Source organism: Scaptodrosophila lebanonensis, unplaced genomic scaffold, assembly GCF_003285725.1.
Source record: "Scaptodrosophila lebanonensis strain 11010-0011.00,11010-0021.00 unplaced genomic scaffold, SlebRS2 tig00000129-arrow-arrow-pilon, whole genome shotgun sequence".
Taxonomy (NCBI): domain Eukaryota; kingdom Metazoa; phylum Arthropoda; class Insecta; order Diptera; family Drosophilidae; genus Scaptodrosophila; species Scaptodrosophila lebanonensis.
This window is the reverse complement of record NW_022060583.1, coordinates 290,498-313,148: the sequence shown is the minus strand read 5'-3', so window position 1 is coordinate 313,148 and position 22,651 is coordinate 290,498. Positions and strand designations below refer to the sequence as shown.

General features: G+C 37.4%; 1 protein-coding gene across 1 annotated transcript in view; it reads right to left on the bottom strand.

Annotated features, from left to right (window-relative positions):
* Positions 1–22,651, bottom strand: part of LOC115628937 (voltage-dependent T-type calcium channel subunit alpha-1G) — a 65,902-nt gene that overhangs the window by 37,562 nt on the left and 5,689 nt on the right. The window contains exons 3-5 of the mRNA XM_030525210.1: positions 9,860–9,971; positions 8,153–8,384; positions 7,892–8,066 (exon numbers count right to left, since the gene is read on the bottom strand). Of these exons, the coding sequence (XP_030381070.1) occupies positions 7,892–8,066; positions 8,153–8,384; positions 9,860–9,971 (519 nt within the window). The remainder of the gene's footprint in view (positions 1–7,891; positions 8,067–8,152; positions 8,385–9,859; positions 9,972–22,651) is intronic.

Genomic DNA, 22,651 nt, shown 5'->3' with positions numbered 1-22,651 from the left:
CAAACAATGCATTAACATTTTGGCACGTGGCGTGGCGAATTATATATGTTCGTTAAATGCATGTGTGTAAATAAATTTGTATTGGGAGAGAAAAAGAGAGAGAGAGAGAAAAGAGAGCAAAAATAGTTTTAGCAATTTTCCAAGACCTTACAAGAATACACACGAACATAGTATCTATATATGTATATTTATATAAATATATATGCCTTATGCATACGAGTACTTTAAACATTTACATGGACAATTTGAGAGAACGTAGAGAAGAAATAAAAAGCATAATTTTGATTTTGATCGAAAATTTGGTGCAGTTTGATTCTATCAAAGTTTTCGAAATGTTTCGTCTAACGAATTTGCATAAGTTGCGTGCGCACGTGGTAGAAAGGACCACGCGAGCAGGCAGCTACGTGTAGTGCATACAGCTAGTTATATAATTAGAGACAGACAGAGAAAGAGAAAGACGAGAGAGAAAGAGTGTGTGTGAGAGAGTTTATGTAAGAGACACTGCAGATTGAGCAAGTGAGAAGAAGAGAAAGCAGATAATGCCAATTGAATAGATCTTAAAATAAATCAAGCTAGATATGTACTGGGGTAGCGAGAGCGAGAGAGCGATAGAGCGAGCGAGCGAACGAGCGAACGAGCGAGTGGTCAGTGATCGAGCGAATAAATGCCACTGCCCCAAATAGTGATAAACAGAGAGAAAGCAAGCTGGCGAAAAAGCGGGACAGCGCAAGTTTGAAAAAGCCAGCCATCAAGGCGAGATCAAGAGCTCAGCTTGCCATAGAACGATAGAGAGCAAGGCAGAGTAAGACAGATTGTGCAAGCGAAGCGAATAAGCACAAGACAGTATTTTATTTTAAAATAAATATTTGTTTTGTTTCATAGAATCCGCGTGCAGTGTTGGCTTTTGTGTCGGCGTGCGTTTGCGCTTATGTGTATTTGTGTGCCGGTCTCATTTGGCCGAGAAAAGTACAGTTAATGCAAGCGTTAACACATCGCGTTACTTTACGACACATTTGTAGCGGAGTGCCGAGCAAAAAGGCAAATGGCGGCTAAGCCGAAAACATAAAAATGTGAGCGCTTAAAAAGAAAATGAAACTGTAACTGTAAAAAGAGCGCTAAAGCAATTTAAATTAAATGCGTTTCAGCACAAAATGGCCGTTGGCAGCGCCAGCTCGTGCGACACTTGCGCTAACACACACACACACACACACACTGAAAACTGTGTCGCAAAACTTCAGGAAAAAACCGAAAAATCCAACGCGAATGCGCCTTCCTTTGTACGTGTGTGGGTGTCTGTGGGACGAGTTAAAAATTGTGTGTTTGTGTGTGTGTGTGTGTTTTACAATAAAATGTTTTTAATATGCACGTGCGCGTTCAGCGTACAAAAAACCACAAGTAAATTTTAAATATTTTTGCAACAATTCGCGCGCTCAAATGTATGCTAACTTTATTTTGAAAACTCAATAAATTTGTTGTTGCTGCACATACTGTATACGTGTATGCATGTGTGCCTGTGTATGTTGTACGTCTGTGTGGTATATATTTGACATTGGCATGAGGGCGTATGTGTGTGTATGTGGTGTACGTATGTATGTGTATGGTGTGCACCAGCACGCCCCCTCGAATGTTATGCGCGCTTAATTTTTATTGTTGCATACTTAGCGGGGCAGCTTTAAATACCTGTGCAACATAAACTGATGGTTCTTCCTGTAAAAAGAGTTGAGCTTACAAAAATTACACATTTTACTCATATAGTATATGTAGCATATTTGCCAGCGCTAACGTGCATCTGTGTGCGTGTGCGAGTCTGTGCTTGACTAGTGTGTGTGTATGTGTGTTTTATTAAAATTATAGCAAAAACTTTGCTTGCCAGGGAACTGCTTGATGGTTTCTATTTCTACTTAACCTGCGAAATATATATCTGTATATATATATAATTATGCTATATATTTAATTAGGTGTCTGTGCGTACGCTCATGGTTTTCTGCTCACAGCCTGCATTAAAGGCCCGCGGCGCTTTAGTTTTGTAACATATTACCCGTAATGGCAGTGACATATGCATTACTGTTGTTGCCTCTGCTGCTGCTGTTATTGCCATGTTTGCTGTTCTTTGCTTTGTTTGTTGCTCTGTTAATAGCCATACATACACATACATACATCGAGTACATAGAGATGTATGTACATCAAGTTTTTCTGCGTTGTTAGCAAACCGAACCAAAAATTGGCAAACACAAAAATAAACACAAAAATGCACAATTTTTTCTTCCGTTTTCCGTTTTTTGTGTATGACCATGTACGAGCGTGTTTGTGTTGGGTGTGTATGTGTGTGTGCTTCGAAATATTTTATAGAATTTATAGCAGAGCGTATGGTCAAGTTGGGAATGCCTTGAATTCCATAAACAAAACACTAATAAAAAAAAAAAACATAAGGCAACAACCACATTTATAAAAAGCACAACATCGAGTCCGAATTGAATGCAAGTAAAAAATAAATGTAGAACATAGTCTCGTCCGCCAAGTGAAAATTGTGGCTAACACATACATACATAGAGACGACACACATACAAACAAAGACTACTTTTGAAAGTGACCACAAAAGGCACAAACATGAAGTCGAGTTGTTGTCAGCTTTAAATGAGACTGAGCCGGGACAACAGTGTTGATACATATAGTGTGATTGGTAAAAAGTTCTCTAAGTTGGGGTTGCGTGTGTGTGTGTGTGTGTGTTGCATGTTAAGTACAATATGATTTGGGGCGCCAAAAACGGTACAATTGTGTAGAGCTAACTAACTATCTAGCTATGTTTTAAATAAATTACGATTTGTTAGTTATTGTTACTAGAGTAGTGTTGTAATTGTAAAGCGTATTAGAATGTTTTTGAATAGCTTTCGATTAGTATTATAGAGTGGAAGATTTATATCTATGTATACATATCCATATATTGTCAAATATTACGAGAGATAGAGAGTGATATAGAATGCCCGAAGGCATAGTTAAAGGTACTTATTAATGAACATTTATGTGGAAAATTGTATATTGTTGCTTGTGTGTTAGGATGAGCGTGTAGGGTGAGCGGGCAAGGAGGACCAAGAGCGAGAGATAGGGAAGCAGCGAAAATGCCGCTTATCGGAATAGCTAAAATGCGATAGTTAACTCGATTAATATTGGGAAAGAGAAAATACGATTAGAAACAAAAGGCCTGTATCAGAAGGAAATAAAAAAGATGAGCCCAAAAAGGAATATGAGTCAGCGAACTTTTGAGGCGGGGAAAAAATAAAATGCTTAGTAAAGAAAGAGAGCAAACCAAAAATTAAAGGTATCTGTATGATGGTAAGAAAAAGAGAGGAGAGGGAAGAAAACTTAAAAAATAAGAGAATCTAAAACCAATAGCATGTGTTGGAGATTACGTGAAAATTTTAAAATAAGTCTCAACGAATGCAAAGAGAATAGGAATTAAGATATCATAGGAATTGACAAGAATATCGAATATCGAGAGACGTAATTTTGAAAATAATATTTGGGACGAGTGTAGGGAGAGAGGAACGCAGAACATGATGGAAAAAATGTAAGAATAGTAGAATAATAGGTTGAAATATTTTGTTTGGAGCGCAATCTCGAAGCGATTGAGCGCTTGGGTAGAAGAGGGGTTGGCAGAGCAGGAGGACGGTAGAAAGTCTAAGGTTTGTTTGGGCGAATGTGTGTGTATGTGTGTGTGTTGGGTATGTAATTGTGTAAGTAAAAGGGGAAAATAAATCATTTTATCTTACGAGTTTACACGGACTCGAACTCTGTACTCATCAGGTAGTCCCCTGTAAACAAAAAATTTGTTCCCGGTATGATTTTTGTCACAAAACATAAAACGTGAAACAAACACAATTAATGTTTAGTTAGGTTTGTTTTCCATTTTTTTTTTCGGTTTTTGTTTTTGTTTTTTCATGGTCTGCTGCCAATTTGCACTTGGCACTTGTTTGGTTGTTTACAATTTGCTTTGTTTTCGTTTTAATTCAATAAATGTATTTAACAAATCAAAATTCGATATATAGTATTTCAAAGTGTAGTTAGAAAATTTTTTGCATAGCGCTGCTGGTCTTGTTATTGTTGTTGCTGTTATAGTTGCGCGTCCTGCTGGCGCATTCAAAATGAATAAACTGTTTGCTAAGCTGGCGACCGAGTCGCAATTATTTGGCATGTGGTACCAGTTGTGAGTAGGCGTACAGCGTGTACAGGTGGGTGTGTCAGGTGTGTTATATTTTTTAATATTTACAAAATGACGCCAACAATTTACAAATGCCGTTCAAATGTTTTTTGTATTTTACAATTAGCGCATGTGTTATGAAACATTTAAATCAGAGCAACACAAAAAAATCGTAGCTAATTGGGTAGCTCAACAAAATTAGTTTCAAAAAACGAATAACAAAAAATACCACGGACAGTTTTGCACATGACAGCTGTACTATATATGAGTGTTGGTGTATATGTATATATTTAAAAAAATGTACATTTTAGCTGTTGTAGCTGAGAACCTGGGTGGAGATTCGGGCTTAAATCAAATCAAAAACATACAACGCACAATATGTTAAGTATAGCACAATACATAAGAAAAATATTTACCAAAAATATAAAACTCCTACCATCTACGGCACGCCGAAGATCTTATACATATCCTGCAAACTATCATTGGATTGAATAACCAACTAAGGGACTTTAAAAATTCCTTAGCAATAACTTCTTCATTTCATGTCACTCTTGGTTTTGCTCTTGATTTGAAAAATAATGTTTTTTTTTCGATACATTTAAGTTTCTTATGAAAACCGGTTTTACGTATCGACTTCACGAAAACTTTAAAACGGAGGACCTCGATACAGCTAAATCCAAAACAGCCTCACCTCCCACCCATTTTTAATGTCTGTGTTAATGGTTTTACAACAAGGATTGTGTTTATCCTCTCGATTTTATTCTAAAAGGATTTACTGAGTTAGTTGAAAGAACTAAATCAGTTCATTTACCTAAAATCTGAACACTGAAGTCTCTTTGCAAAAATGTATCTAAATTTCTGATACTACACCGATATGGTTATATGTTATGTTTAACAAAAAATCAACTTGTGTGGCCCGACCAGGCAATACTGATTCTTGAGCAAGCATTATACTTGTAAATATCCGAAAACAGGACGACTTTTTCATTTTTCCTCATTGTAGGCAAACTGAGTGCTAAGAGTTGGTCCTTCTCAGAAATGGTTTAACCCTATAACTAATACCTAAATACGAGATGAATTTGCATTTAAGCGAACGGACATATCTTTATATTGAGAATTGAGAAAATCCGTTCCATTTGCAAGGATATTTTTGAATAAACAGAGGCTTTAAATATTTTAAGAGATATTAAAAGATTTTGAAAAAAATGCAGTACACACTCGACTCCAAATCGACTTTAAAAAACATTTTTAAGTTTTTATGGAGTATCATACAAGTATAATATAAATGTATGTGCAACGATCTTTAGCTTAGTAGGTAGTCTTTATTGGCGCTCGTTTCAGATGAGCCGCATTCCCTCAAGTATTTTCCCATATTGGTTAAATAGTGCAACTTCTAATTGTTTTTGTGTCGAGTGTGTACTGTTTTGTGTATAGCTTTAACGGAAGCATTAATAGCACTTTAATTGTATGTTCAACAATCAAAACTAAATACAATTGCAACTAATTATTTACATTTATAATGCAGGCCCAAGGCGGCATCATTTAACAATTGAACGCGCAGCAAGCAACCAAAAAGAAAGAAAAAAGAGACAAAATCAACACAAAAAATTGGCCAATTCCCGATAGCGTTTAATGCACTCCAACACCTAAAATGCAACAGCGACATGGCATATGTGTCGCTCGGAAAAAGTTGGAGCATTATTTATGCGGAATAAAACTTAAGCCGAACGGTATGTACAATGAAAAAATCGTAGCCCACTTATGTGCAGCAGTAGCAGCGATTGCGCTTAATATGGTTGTGTGAGTAAATGTACATATGTATGTGTGTGGTTGTTTTTTTCTATATGTGCTCGTATGAATGTTTGTGACAGGACGCGATTGCAGCTGCTTTTGACTGCCAACTCTGCAGCTCGAAAAAAATGACTCTTGTACGCTTTGAACTGCTTCTGAGCTTGAATTAAGGCGAACTAGTTTGAATAAATAGTAGATCTTTTACTTATATTCCCTATTTATTTGATTTCGTGTTTTACTTTTCTTTTCAAAATACGGGCAGACACTTTTCTGGAATAAACATTAAATACAACTTATAAAGATTGGCTGAGATACTGCATTATCGACCCCGTTTCCGTTTCCACAATTAACCAATATTCCTAGTGCGGTAATGGAAAAGTGTTGACCATTTTGCTGCTCAAAACTTTGAACAGAGAAATCAAAAGTAATCCCGAACATTAACAAATACTTTATACCCTTATTTGTAGCTTAAAAACTGTATATCCGGTTTCTGCAAAATATAATAATATCTAAGCAAACATCTCAGACAGCATACTCATATGGCAAGACAAATCGGTTTAGATATGTCCGTCCGTCCTTCTGTCTCCTTTTGAGTAAAGTGTTGTGTAACCCAAAATTTAAAATAGAACCATTTTTAAACCACTATTTTGGGTAACGTAAGTATTAAGAAGTTCCAAATATTGTCTACTAGTGTGGAAATGCTGCGGGGGATAGCCTGACAGCGGCCGAGTCACCAACGATAACGACAACGATGCCACCGCCACCATCAACCGAGCACCCGCCAGCCGCACACACTGTCCATGATAAATGATTGTTTTTCAAGTTTAAAATCTTTGTTTGCCGCTACTGCTGCTGTTGCTGCTGCTGCTGCTGCTGCTGTCAGGACCGCCACAATGCGCGCCACTTGCGGCGCAATGCGCACGCAAATGGGCAACCGCAAAGAGGCATGTGGCAGCTGCGAGTTGCCAGGGAGCTGCCTTGGTCCCACTATCTTTGGTTGAGCACGAGCACGTGACTGCTGAGTAGCCTATAGTCTGTAGGTGTGTGTGTGTGTGTGTGTTTCTGCCTGAATATATGTGGAATGTGTGGAACCATCATTGGAACCATCGTTGATGCGAATGCTGGTGCTCGAGGTGATGGCGAAGGCGAAAGCGAAAGCGAAGGCAAAGGCGACATCATCTCGGTTTGCTCAGAGTCTGTCAACTTCATCAAATTGACTGGCAGGCAGATGTTGGCATTGCATTTCGAATGCAAATTGCATTGATGTGTGAGAGCAGTTGTTGTTGCTGTTGTTGTTGCTGCTTGTGTTACTTATGTATGTGCTATATATGTTTGTTGTTCTTAGATTTATGTTGTGCTCTTGTGTTGACCTGTCAGTGGTTTCGAAACAGAAACAGTAACAGAAACAAAAACAAAATCAAAAAATGAACAAAAGCAAATCGCTAAGCAAAAACAAAATAGATTCAACTAGGCGCTATGGTTATTTTGCTGGGTAGTTGAAACGAAAAGCAGCCACGCGCTTTAAGCCTTTGGTATATACTTTTGATATATAGAGTATATATAAATATATATATGTAAGTACGATATAGCTATACAATTATGTAGATATGGTAGATAAAAACGTAAGCCTAGGCAAACAAAGTCGAGGCCAAAAATATGCAAAAAATATTCCTTAAACAACAAAAACAAAAGACTTTGCTGCAAACTGCAGATGGCAGACATAGACAAACATTTGCATCATCATCATCACCATCATCATTATCATCTCCATCATTATCATCATCATCATCTTTATTATCACATTGATTGTGATTAATATATGTATCATCAAAATCTCGGCCCGACTGAGCGAGCGATGCCCAACTAAAGCAACGTTGGCAACGTTGTCCAACTACAAGTACTTACGTTTCCGGATAGACCACGTCCGGGGGTGGGACGAGTGCACAACGCTGTCTTAAAATACCCTCCCATAGCTGCACGCCGATAATGCCAAAGATGAAGAACACGAAGAAGCAGAGCAACAGCACATTGCCCAGCATTGGCAGCGTGTCCAGTAGGAGCATGACCAGAATTCGCATACCTATAACACACACAGAGAGAGGGAGAGAGACAGAAAGAGAATTCTTTAATCGGCGGAGTTGGAGTATAATTTCGGGGGGAACTCACTAGGTATACGGTTGATGGCACGCAGCGGTCTAAGCACTCGAATTGTTCGAATGGCGGTCAGGTTGAGATTCTTCACATGCATCACGTACTCCAGCAGGCCAGCCAGCACTATGAAAAAGTCCAGGCGATTCCAGGAGTCAGCCAGATAAGTGTTCTTGCCACACATGCCCATGGCCACCATTTTGATGGTCATCTCCAGGGCAAAGAAGGCGAAGATGATGTCATCGAAAATCTATACATCAAACAGTTTATAAAGTTCCAATTGAGCACAATTTGTTGAATACAAATCGAAATACTATAATTAAGTCTTATTAATCGTTATCGCCCCAAATACTCGTAACAAATGCTCTCAGTTCAATGGATTTATGTTAAGTTGTTGCTATATTCTTCGTATTCTTCTCTTTTAGCTCTACTTGAACAACACCTTCCTGAAGTTTTATCTTTGGGCTTTAAGGAACAGCGGTATGTAAATATGTATACTATTAAAGGGGAGTTAGTCCTATTTGACTTTTTGTTGCCAGCTTACACCACTTCTAGTCACATTAGTGATACGGAGAAACTATACTTTTGTGGCGACTAAGCTTGGCATTCCACAGGTAATGCGGAGCCCTATCTTTAGTCTTTCTTATTATTCAGAACAAATCTTAAGAAATTTAAAAAACTACTCTGTGTATTCGTTCGGTACTCACTATAAGCCGAGTCGTTCACCTTCAGTCGCAAACATTCCTACATTGAGTTGCCCTTCCAACAACCCAGAGATCTATAGTCTTTGCCTAGAATTCCTACACTTTGTTTATAGTAATTGTAGCTCGTTAAGCCTCTAAAATTGAACAATTTTGCTACAACATTGCAAAAATTGTTATGGAGCTTCGTTCTTAGAACTTAGAAATGTGTATTTTTGTGGGGATGCTCTGGCTTATGAGACCACAGGTCCCACTTATGCTGCTAGACAGACAACGCCCAGCAATTTGAGTGCCACTTATGTTGTCATTGGCCTCGTCCTCGTCATCGGCTCTTTACACTTGGCTGCGGACCAAATGCCTACATGCCAGCCTCATCATCCCCATCATCCCCATCACCCTCAACCTCAACCTCATCATTTGCACCAGGCTCGGCCTAAGCCACCTACGCACAGTATCATTTTACAAAGTTACGCTTCACATTTTTGATATGGCCTGTCCCTGTAATTGCCCGGCCCGCCACGAGCACCATGGGTGCTGACAGAACCGTGTGCTTTGGTTGTCTAATGAGCCGAAGTGCCTGTTTGATGTCATCAGCATGGCAGAGGCTGCCAAGTCCTATAAGAAGGGCCTCATTGGCTGCCAGGCTGCCAGTACGGCAGGGTGGCAGGTAGGCGGTAAGCGGTAGGCAGTCAGGCAGTCAGGCAGGAAGTGAAGCAAAAAATTGCCTAAATAAATGACATTTAATGTGACGCACAAACACCCAAATACACGCACACTAATACACTTCCTGTCTGTCAGCTTTTTGACTTATGTTACTTGCCACATTTACGGCTGCCGCTCATTTGGGTAACCCAACATCAACACTAGAGTCAATGAGCGGGTGGTCTGCCAACACGTTGATAATTCAAGGTTTTGGCACGAATTCGTCCTTAATTGTCGCCAGCAGAACGCGGCATCTGTTGCTTTATCATTTGTCCCCCAAGCCTGGTGTGTTCATGATTGTTGTTGTTGCTATTACACGTACCTGTAGAATTTTACAACGATTCGTCACGCAGGCATCGTCCACACAGGGCTGATACATGCCCAGAGTAATACAATTAAGCAATATGACCAGAATCGAAACGCGCTCGAACCATGTACGGCATCCAAATCATTTAACAGTTAAGTTGTAACCAATCAGTATAGAAGTGGCTTAAATATGCTGAAAATGTGTTTATGCATGGATGGAACTGGAAACTTCATCTGAGCTCTGAAGTGTCAATTCTAATTAAGAAATATTAGCACATATTTAGTTTATTTGTCATTAAGACAAATAAAATGCAGAGAAGTAAGCGAATTAAGCCGATACAGTATTTACAATTAATTTCCTTGCATACAAACTAATTCGCCATTTGCTTATTGCGTTATTTATTGTCAGTTTAAGAACACTATGAAACGAGCAGAAAATAAGGCTTGTAGTTTATAATTACAAACTCGTTTGCATGCCCACAAATGTAGAACTGCACGGATGAAAACATAAGTACTATTATAAGCCTTTGCAATCAATGCCGTCACAGTGCAACACGCACAATAAAAACATCCTCCTCCAAGAAAGTTCTGCTTGCCAATGCACATAAAGAAACCCCAAGAAATTGCTGGCTATCGAACCGCACCAACACTTTGTTGACTTATTAATGGGTAGCAATACTTTATTTGCGGTAGTTTTTGAAAAACTGCACTTAACGTGTGTAGCATTAAAAAGCTGTTGCTAGTAAACGAACTAATTTTCACTAATTTTCCGTTTCAAAGTGTACACCGCACTGTAAACCGTAGTATAGATTCAAAAACTGGAATAAAATCAATATAATTTTGAAATTTAGACTGGCTTTTAGTCTTTGGTTTTTGGTAAGTGTGTGAGTGGTTTTTGTGACAAATGTTACATTAAATTAAAAGGTTCAATGATGATGTGAGTGTTCAGTTTAATAAATAAAAATTGAATCTTAGACGTGTGTTTTAAAGCACAGTCAGTTTTGTACACAACTATACTTGTATTGCATCGAAAACTGTAATAAATATGATTAAAGCGTCTTAAATAATACTTTGAAATTAAAGCGAGCTTGAAAAACAACTGTGTATTCTAAACGAAAAATGACTCTTAAATTACTTAAATTAAGTAAGCAATTCGAGGGTTTTTTGCGACTGGCAAATAAAATGATTTGTTAAGAGCAGCAAAACTTGTTAGCATTTGCTCGTAATTACACTTGACTACAAACTAGCAAGCTTGGTCAACACTTCCTGAAATTCCGAACACAATTAGCTTAAAATATATGTATTCGATGTCTGAAGCACTAACATATACAATTTTTCTAAACATTCACTTATTAATTGTATTTACTAGAGATAAATGTATACTGAAACTATGTTGTCGTTGCTGCAGACGCTTAAAAAGTGAGCCGCGATAGTTTTGAGCGACTACTACTTGTGTCTCTTAATAAGTGCAGCCTGCCTCTTCTTTATTGCGTTGATTCAGGGGAAACCAGTCAAGCCGCAAGAGCTTAGAGTTGCACACCCACACCCACACACACACACAAACACATGTACGTGTATATACATACACACGCAGTCATTGCACTCAACGCGCACTAACGGGCCACCGCCATTTGTCGTTGGCAGCATCATCGCCATCGCCATCGCTATCACCATCGCCATTGCCGTCGCCTCTAATGCGCACTCAAGTGCTCGTCAACTTGGCTGAATTTCGTCGTTGTTGCTGTTGTTGTTGTTGTTGTTCTCCGTCTTGTTGCATGCCACGTTGCGGTGGCTGTTGTTGCTTCTGTTGGCGTTTCGCTTGGTTTCGCTTTAAGCAAAATGGCAAAGAAATAACGCAAATTGATGACAGCCAGCCGGCAAGTACTTGTATGTAATGCGCCAGCGAATGCCACTCTCACTGCCACGCCCCCATCGTGGGAGTCATGGATTCCATGCCTCCGGGCTGGCAGCTATCCTGTTGTAAGTCGTCCTTTATCTCTGTATTAGTTGTCACTGCATCTGTGCTGATCTAATGCATTAGCGACATGTACATACATACTCCCACGAGCTTTAAGTAATAGGTGTCTATTCCAAGATATGCATCAATAATTTTAAATAATTGTCCTGCTAAGACTGGGGGGTATTCAAGGAGCATTTGAAAAATTTTTGCTAAAATTTCAAATGCCTGAGCACGTTATTTGAAACAGAGAAATCAGCTTAAATTAGATAATGTTGTAATGCTCCGATACTTTATTCTACTGCTACCTCAATAAAACACATTTTACCTGAATGCCCACATTTTAATAGATCCAGACAGATTTATTTCCCAACCATCGACCCATCCACCTTTCTTTTTGGACCATCAAACGAAAACTCTAAAATACTTGTAAAGTTCCTTAAAAAATCTGATCTAATTCATAAATAATAGTCCTATTATAATTCCACAAAATCTTCATTAATCCACCCACCAACTTTTGTATATAAAACTAATTCATTATAGTAAATCATATTATTTTTAAGTTCAGTTTAAGGCCACATCGCTATAGCTCAGACCTATAAGCTGTATATAAATAAATAAAAAATATTTTATTGAAATTGTGACGATATTAAATCACAATTGATGATGTGAACGTAGGTTTTGGTTCACGCCAAAGGTTTCTTTATTATAATTATAATTATAATAATAAAATATTTTTCCCACTTTTCTGCCTACTCTACTTTATTTATACCACACAACTGCTGAGAACCGACTTGGGAATTCTAGTCAATGTTTGTCTCTATTCTGCATTTGAAAATATTCCAATTAAGTATTCAAAATATTAAGATGCAATATATAATATATTAACAACAAAAAACAAGAGAAAGTTGGGTAAGATATAAAAATTTACTATTGAAATATTTGTTTTCGGAAGTGAATGCATAATAAAATTAAATATAACCAACATTAAATTGAGCATGACACACTTTATTAACAAAGATTTACACTTTGTCTTGAATATAATTAATATTTAAATCAGTAATTGAATATTTTTGATATATATTTAATATAAATACGAAATATTAGAACATTGAATATGAAAATATTCATTTTTACTATGAAGTTGTTTTTTGATTCTAATCTTATAAGCTCTACTAATAAAGACAATTTAGGCTATATCCTTCGCCATTCTTCACTTTGATGAATGTATTTTATACAATTAAGTTTATATATACTTTTACATACGAGTATGTTTATGTTTAGTTTTGCATGGAGGCTCGCGCTTAATGTGCACACAAATGCGCACACAATGAACCCTTCTTTTACGACCACAGACCCAGCCTCATACATACACACATACACACACACACACACTCAAACAATCTGAGGTATTCGGAGTAAGTCAGCGCTCAAGAGCACACAAAAAATACGCAAACTGAAAATATTTACGCTATTAACGCACAATTAAAGATAAAAACGGTCAGAACAATGAGGCGCATGCTGAAAGGCATTGAAAGGCCACCACCAGCTCCTGCCATTCCTTGCTCAACGACCGCATAAACTACAAATGACAGTCCTTGCAATTCATTAGGAACATCACGTGGCCAGGGCGCACTGTTGGACGGCATATGCAGGTCAGGTCGCTGTCATAAAAACAAATGTGAAAAGCGTAGACGACAACACAAAAGGCCAATGGGGTGGCAGGCAGCCATGTTGTGATGGTTAGGGGTCTGTGGCATGAATTTTGCAGTAGCCAGCCCCAAACATGCAACATTGTGAACAGGCATACAATTCGCTACCACGGACATCGCTGCGCTGTCGCTGCCTGCCGCATTTATTTCACTCAGTTTGCGCGGCCAGGGCTCGCATTATTTTTGATTTGGCGCTCGGCGGCGGCCCAAACCAACAGTAAACAAATTAAGTCGAGCGTAAACTCGACCAGCAAAGTGCGAGTGAGACAGAAGGAGCCAAGCTGAGAGACGGTGACGACACAGTGGTACACAGTGATCCACACAGCCAATGGAATACAAATGCGTTTGGCTGCATCTAAAAACTACTGGCACGCATCTGGGGAAGGGATGCTGGCGATCATTCACTGAAATTGTGAACAAGGTCGGTTCCTTATATTAACAGCACCCATAAAAAACACACGTAAATTTAAATACTTACAAGTAGATTTATAAATTTTTACCATTGATTTTTCACCCCAGTATGTTTTACTTGTAGTATATGAATATAAAGTTTGCACACTTAAATTTCGAGCTTAATCTTAAAATATTTAATTTAAAGTGCGACGATATTTAATCACAAGTGTTGACTTGGACATGGGTTTCATTCCATTCATTCAAAATTTTAATTTTGTAAAATTATTTTCCCTACTTTTTTTTCTACTCTTCTAATAACAGTATTAGCTTTTTTAATAATATTATATTATATTTTGTAAATGCATATTATATATATTTATTTTATAGCAAATGTTTATTAAAAAATATTTATTGAGTTTTTCTTACTATAAGTATTCACGTTTTCCGGATTGTGGAATTGCTGATACTTTAGGATAACACACTTTAATTATAAAGATTTATACTTGTTTTGAATAGTATTCATATTTAAATCAGTAATTGAAAATTAACGTTGTTTATATTTTTTTTATATTTCATATTAATACGTTATAACATTGAATTGAATATGAATTTTTACTATGCAATATTTTGTTCAGTGAGGGTACTGGATATTTAATTTGGGGCTTCCTCTTTTCTTTTCTCCTCAACTCATTTGATTATTTGATAACGGCAGCTTTTAAAATAGCATATATATTCTACGCACAGCCCCTCAATACTAACATTCATTTTCAGATATTGTTTAGAAAGGGCTGGCAAAAAAAAAAAAAAAAAAAAAAGAAAAATAAAATAAATATTTTAGTAATTTCTATATTAATTTCACTATTATTATTAGAAAAACTTACATTAATGTATCGTGCTCTTTATAGTAGCGGCATTCCAGACTTACATTTTTTGAAATTCCATTCAGAGATGGATTATAAAAAAACTCTCTAACTACAAGTATATTAAAAGAGAATGGAAGTCTAAATTTGATATCAAAAAATGTTATTATTACAAAAATTTAAAAGCAAGACTTGTGGCGTGAATTAAGCCCTCTTCAGAGTTAATATTGTCTTAGGTTCTTAGTGCACTTTTAAAATTTAATATTAAATTATTATTGGCTCTTTCATGAATAAAAATGTGCCAGGACTACACCCATCTCCACCTGCCTTTAGAAAAGGGTAAACTATCTGTCTTAACATTGTGTTATCTTTACCTCACTTGTAAATTTACAATGTTTTTAAGAAAAGTAAATCAAATCTACTACATTTTATCATTTCAGTGGCCACGAGGTCGGATCTTTGATTTTGGAAATTATAGTCGAACTTACCCGTTGCTCAACGGATTTGTAAAAGGTTCCTCTAAGCTTAGGCAGATCAAGTTAATGTTTTTTTTCTTCTGATGTACGACCCTCTATTAGTTATTAGCTTCCAAAATTCATGGAAATGACTGAAATTTTATAATTACCTCCTGTTAGTGCATATGTGAATTATTAATAATGTTATAGCCATTCCATTCTTGTTATGTTTCTATTGGTAAGTCCAGTGTTAGGGAAGTTTAAAATTCATTTGTGTACTAGCAAACGTATTTCAACACTTTTTTATTGCTAACGCTTATCAACACTTTTCAATTGTCATTTAATTTGCCCCCCGTAGAAAAGTGAGCATTTTGTCATTATCTACACGGTCTTCGGGCCAACAAGATATTTAATACAAGTGTGATTTGACTTTTTGTATTTTTGAATTTTTATTTTGATATTCTTCCAATGGGCTGTATAAGCAAGGACAGCGATCGCGAATGATACGATTTTTTTTAGATTTCATTTAATTTTAATTGTTTACAATTTATTTTTTGTTTAAGTTCCACATTTTATTTTATTTTCTATTTACAAGCACGCTTTGGACTTTTTGTTGCCCATTTTCCTGAGACGCTCTTATTTTTTTTATTTTAACTATATTATTTCAAAACTTATTAATCTTTAAATTGTTTTAAATGAAACAAGAAAGAAATGCTAGAGCTGAGTTGGCCTATCTCAAAAATACCCGGTAGGTTAATGCAGTCTGTTGTTACTGGACAGTCATATGCTGATTCCAACATAATTCATTTATTGTTTACAATTTATTTTTTGCTTAAGTTTTATTTTTATCAGAATAAAAACGAACTTGACCTGCCTAGGGCTCAGGGGAACCTGGATATCAAGTGCTTTTTAATATCTTGGAATAGTGGGTGAGAGAAAATTTATGATATATTTATTACCTGTTGTAGAGCTCTTAATAAAGCAGCAACTGATCTGTTTCGAAAAATGGACGAATGTGCAAGTAGGCCGAGCTTTATTATATATTTCCTGTTCCCTTTTATATATATTCCGTAACACTGTGCAGGTCTTTCTACTATTGCTGCAGTTATAGTATGTTGTTGTTGCTGCCTTTTAATGCTGGTTTTTTTTTGTTAATGCCCGGCCATGTTGAGGACGCATGCAAGCGTGTTAAAATCGCAACAAATTAAAAGACTGACAAACAAAGCGGCTGTGGCAGCGGCTATAGAACTGGCGGTCTCAGTAGCGGTCGGTGGGAATGCGCAAATGAAAATCGTAAAAAAGTATTAACGACAACAAAAATCAATGCAAAGAGCAAGCGAAGAAGAGAGAAGAGCGAACGGAGAATGGAGGCTGTGCAGTAAATAAAGGCCTAACGGTGGGGTGTGCTGTCAGGACATTGTAGACAGCGCATTGCAGTGTAAAGTTTAGCTAATTGGCGTGCAATCGCTTTCAGATTCATGCACACATCTACATGTACACACACCCACACCCACACACAAATTTCTCTATCGGTATAGGCATGACCATGTTTTTTAGCCAGACCAGTTGGCAAGGCAACCTTGTCAATTCCTTTACTCTCACATCGACAGTTAACAGGCCTCCGCCACAAAAGCATCCTTGACAATGTAGTGGCAACAACACAATATATACGTATAGTATTGCCCAGACATAGCTCAAGGCTCGTTATTACAGTTTCGAGTTAGCTCTTCATTTTCGCTTTTACAGTTGAGTGTAAAACACTTTCACAGCCTGCTGCTGTGAAACGTAAACGTGCTTATCTCTGCGCTTTACTCTCGAATTTCAGGCTCACAGTTAACGAACTTAAATTACAATAAGACTCGAACTTATAATCAGAAATACTTCTATATATACCTATTATTAAATGACTGTGCCGATATGCAAGCAGACAATTTCTCAATTTCTACTGCTATCAACTGGACAGGTTATACTGGTTTATTTTAGTTCGTTATTATGCAGGCTGCCTATACCTATCCATATCCCACTGACGTCAGATAAAGTCAAAAAAAAAGAAACTCAGGAAAGCAAATAATTGAGATATGAAAATGTTCAAAATAAAATACAAATTTCTATCATTTGTCTATTTTGAAATGAACAGAAAGTCAACTGTCAACCCATATTTGTTTTAAGGCCAAATGTCTCGAGTCCTTGTGCCATCTTATGTTCATTTACTCACTGATTTGCCTCATTGATTTGCCAATGTGGCTTAAGTCTGAATTGGAAAAGTTCAGAATGATAGTAATCGAAATTATGTAAAGTAATCAAAACAAACCAAAAACGAAATGAAGGCGTCGCTACATACTAAGTATATATCGAAGTATAAACATGTATCGGTATTTGTAAACTGACAAAAGTTAAACATCAATTCAGCTAATTGTTACCAATTTGGCAGTTAAGGCAACAACAATTGAATTGCTTCAATAAAGAATGTTCATTTGGAGGAAGAGCAACGCCATTGAAGATATTGTGACTCTTCTGACGACGAATATAAATTTCATTTAAAGTACAGTATAATTTGCTGCATCGGCAGGATAGTTCCATGAAATTTGCTGTTGGCAGCATTAGGAGGTGATTTCGTATGAAAATAATTACGTTTGGTGCACTTTAGACTTAAGCGCCTCATATCGGTTGTCATTTACTATGAATATTATAAAAGTTCGATGCGCCATCTATTGAACATTTTTCAAATTAGGTAGTCCCTTTATATTCAGTATAGAATGGCAATGTGTACATATTATTTTACAATTGTTTATTGTTTCGATCGTGAGTTTGAGTTTGTAGAAATATTAAATATTATATTATTAAAAATATTACATTTTCCACCAAACACAACTACTTTAATGCAACCTCTAGACCAAGGCATTATTCACTCATTTAAATTAGAGTACATAAGCATATTGGTAAAATAACAACTGATCCTTGGAAATCTTCCAAATCTTTAAATTAAAAAATGTGTACATTTTATAACCAACCACATAATACAAACCGCAAGACATACAAATTTTAGTTAAAAAATAAAGTTATGTTTTTATGATAGCTGCTATAAACTCCGGTAATTATATTTACAAGTAAAAGACTGACTTATTTATTTATTGTGATGTTGTCTTTAGTGAAATCAAGCACCAGCAATTATTCAGTTTAAATAAGGTAATGTGCATAAGGAACTTGTTAATAAATTTTAATTGAAAGACTAAATCAGCTGGTCACATAGCGCGAAAATATTCGGTGTTCTTTTGTTTTTTTTTTTTTTTCTGCAATATTTAAAATTATGTTGTGAAAACAGCAAAATGCTTTGAAGTTTTGCCTTGTTTTTGAAAATCGAGGCCATTCCACACCAAAGGAATGTAGACGGGAATTTTTATTTATTTAGTAATTGTAAGCTAGATACTGCACTTAAACTTTATGTGATATTAATAGTTCGAAGTAATTTAAATGGTTGGAGTCCACATTTTACATATAGTCGCTATATCATAAGCTTTTAAGATTATCCTGCATACTATGCCCCTCTAACTACTCGTAGTTTGCTAGCGCACTGTTGGTTAGTTGGTCTATGTAAATCAATCGTTAATTAAAACGTTACTTGCGGTATATCTAGCTGAGCATTTAAAATTCACTCACGCTTTAGCAATAATGAATTTGTGTGTGTCTCCCTGCCCTCCGACCTTAGCTTGTGGGCTATGCTCGCCCAGACCGCAAGAATACCACTACATAAACACAATATGCGAAGCGATGACTAAGACTGGTTTTGGTTTCGTGGCCACGACCTGTTGGCTAGTCAGTTCGATTGGGAACCAAAAACAATATTATACAAGTACATTAAAGGGGGCGGGTAGGTAGTTAGAGGGAGTTGGCCACGCCGAGCCATAATAAATATATCGTAATCAGCAACTAATTGGACGTCTTGTGCTCTAAGTGGCCAAGTAGCACTTGTAGGCTAATTACTTTGCCTTGGGTTGGGGAAGTCGGGAAGAAAGGTGCGGCAACTAAAATGTTGCGGTTTCGCATTACTCCCAAATGTATGCTAATGATGTGCGTCTAATGGCTCGGCATATGCCACATGAACGCGTGGGCATAAGCGATGGAAGAGTGCACAGCACCCCAACTGTTGCAACATACTTTGCAAAGTGCAGGTTCCCCTCCCCTCCCCCCTCCCCTCCCATCATCCACCAACCTGTCTATATACTACTCCCTTTTCACTGCACTCCCCATGGAATAGTATACAGTGTCTAGTGTCTACTGTCGCGCAAAGTAGTTTTGTTGCACGTGCCGCGCACTTTTCATGCCAAAAGCGCCGTAAAATTGACGACAAGTTTTTAGTGCATGACGTGGTCGTGGCACAAATGTGAAATGCGCGAAGGCCCAGGCATGAGATACAAGAATTTGCGGTCGCAAAGAATGACAGCAGTGTTGCATGGTTGAGTGTGCCCCATTTGGTTGCAACTGCCTGCTAAAATGCTAAGCGTTGACTTCAACTCAACTTAGACTCCTATAGCCAACAAAGGCTTCTTGATTAGCATTATCACAATGGGCGACAGACCATGTAGTGGCGAAAACACCAGCACACGAGACTACTATTGCATCTAATATTGAGCTTTTGATGGCCTATACCCAAGGGCGTGCACAGCTTTTTCCAAAGGGTCCAAAATATAAAATAATGCGCGATGCGTTAAAACAGTGATTTCAACATATGATCAATAAAAGAACTTCTAGAAATCCAACTCAGTGCCATTTAAAACCTTTGATGAATTCTCAAATATATTGACTGCTATATTAATAACTAAACAGACTTAGTTCCATTATCATTAGGATGTTTGTGAGTAGCAGTGTTGTATGATAAGCCGAGCCGAATGTCTGGCGAAATAGGAGTTTAATATTTTAAGTACGAGTACAAATTATTTTCTAATGTAGCCAAGCATCTCAGCTTTCCCCTACAAAGGACTTTTTTAGGATGTACTTTGAAGTCGTATTGAGGAACAACAATTTATGTGCAAATTATTTGAATTGCTTCAGTCTACTTTTTCATATATAGTATGTACATATATCCCTTTTAATCTGCTTCCGAAGTATGAATTACGCTGCTCAAATACAAGTATACTTGCTCCGAGTTTTTTGAAGGATATTCTTTCAAGCTTGAATCGAATATCGACTATTCATTTTGTGGGTGCATTTCTTTCCTGTGTATAAGAAATGTTTTAGTAGGTGGTCGATGGAGTCGTCACAGTCAGTCACTAAATGTCCGTTTATCAGAGAGTTGGGTGCAACCCACTTGATGGCCATTGGTGGCATCGATACGAAACGCCAATATCGCCGCCACATCGCGCCTCGCTGGCACCGCAAGTTACAACCGACAAAAACTAGTTTTTAGTTTTAAATTTTTGGCAAATAGTGCAGTTGACCTCAGTCGGTCGCGGTCTCAGTCTCAGCCACATTCTCAGTTTCGGTCTTGGCTAAAATGAAAGCACAAAAAATAATAATAATAAGAATGCCAAACTCTGCAACTTGACCAACTTGGCATTGATGCCAATGCCGATGACGCCAAAGAACTTAAATTAGTTAGGGAAAGCATTTTGCAATGACGTCGCCTTTGCTCACTCAGGAAATGTAGTCGAAATAATGGTGCAAAAGTTTCCTTGGCTTCTTCTTTTCATGATGGCGCAAATGCACAGCAATTGGATTTTTCCCAGTCAAGTGTTAAAGCATCGAGGCCCGCTCCTCCCCCGAAAAACGTTGCATTTCGATGCAATAAACAACAATTGTCATAGCAATGCTCACTGGCAAGGGTCTCCAAGTTTGACAGACACTGGTAAACAGCAATAACAGCAAAATAGAAATGGCAAATATACATACATATATTGAAAATACCGCACCAACAAGGTGCGGCTAAGGACCGGGAGCGGGGTACGAACAATAGCAAATCAAATTTTATAGCAAACAATTGTCGGGAGAGCAATTATGTATGTGCACAGCGTGTGGCACTGTTAGTGCATAGCTATGACAAAACAGGTTAGCAGTAGGGGTGCGGAAAATACTTCCCTTTTGTTTTTGACAGTATCAAATCCATGCAGCTCTTCGTAATTTAGCTCTAGCTCTAGCAAGGTTACAAAAGGAAGTTTAGGAATGAAAGAAATATTTCAGGTCCCCGGACAATACCTGAAACAAATAAACCAATTAAATACATATCAAAGCCGATCTAATTTCTTTTTCTGCACATAATAATCAATAAAAGATATCGTAGGCTGTGCAAAGACAATGCAGTATTTATTGAATTAAAACTAAAATGCGACAAAAAGCAGAACAGTTATTCGACGGATAGCAGTGCTGCGTATTTTCTGTGCAGCGACACTTTCTAACACTGTTTTATCGCATTTTCTCTCTCATCCACAGTCGAATTTTTGCTCCAATTCATTGAATGCTCCCAAACTGGGCCGTAATTATGGAAAAATTAGACTGAAGATTACAAAAATAAACATAACGCATTGGAAATTTTACTCAGTTTGTTGCTACATACATACTTGTATAAGCAAATGCAATTGTGCAGCCGTGTGGATGGTCTGCTTTAAAGTCTCTTTTGCACAATTTAGTTTAGTGCTAATAGTAATGTAATAAGTAATGTTATCAGGCAGGTTATATGTATATCTACAGCATGCGTTGCTATAACTAAAGCTCCAACATATTTAAGTGACCGCATTAAAGTCAATGCTCAGTTGGCTAAAAGCTAAGATTGGGCATTTAATAATACATTTGCGGTATTTGTTTAAGTTCCACTTCCCCAATGCGTTTCAACACACACATACACACGAGTTAATAAAAGTAAGCGACAACAAATACAAACACAAAAAAAGCAAGAGGAGCTACGTTGCATTTTATTTTATTTTTCTCGAGCTGTAAATCATTTAAAGGAATATACATTTCCATTTTCGATTACTGTTTCGAACGCTTTGCTGTTTGTTTTTAATTCGTGCAATTTTGCATCTGCTTTTCTCTTATCACTTTCCCCATCTACCACCGTTCGACCTCATTGCTATTCCCATTTTCCCATTTCATTCGCACTTACATACATTCGCATTCTTTGCCCATTGCCATTGCCATTTCCATTCCCACCCCCACCCCCAATTCTTACCACCAGTTCCACTCCAGTGCTCAGTGTTTGGCATATCTTGACGCGTTTAATGTGTGATATAAATAAATATAAACGTCAGTCAATTTTAATTTCAGGTTAAATTAAATGTGAAGTGCGCCCAGAAGCATGCAAAGCGATTTTTCATGCACATGCCAAACGCAACATCAGTCGTAGCCACAGACAGCCACGTCAAACGCTTGGAAGGCGCTGGGCGGCAAACTGCAAATGAGGGGAGATGATGGAAGATCTGGTGGAGTGGTCGACTGGCTGAT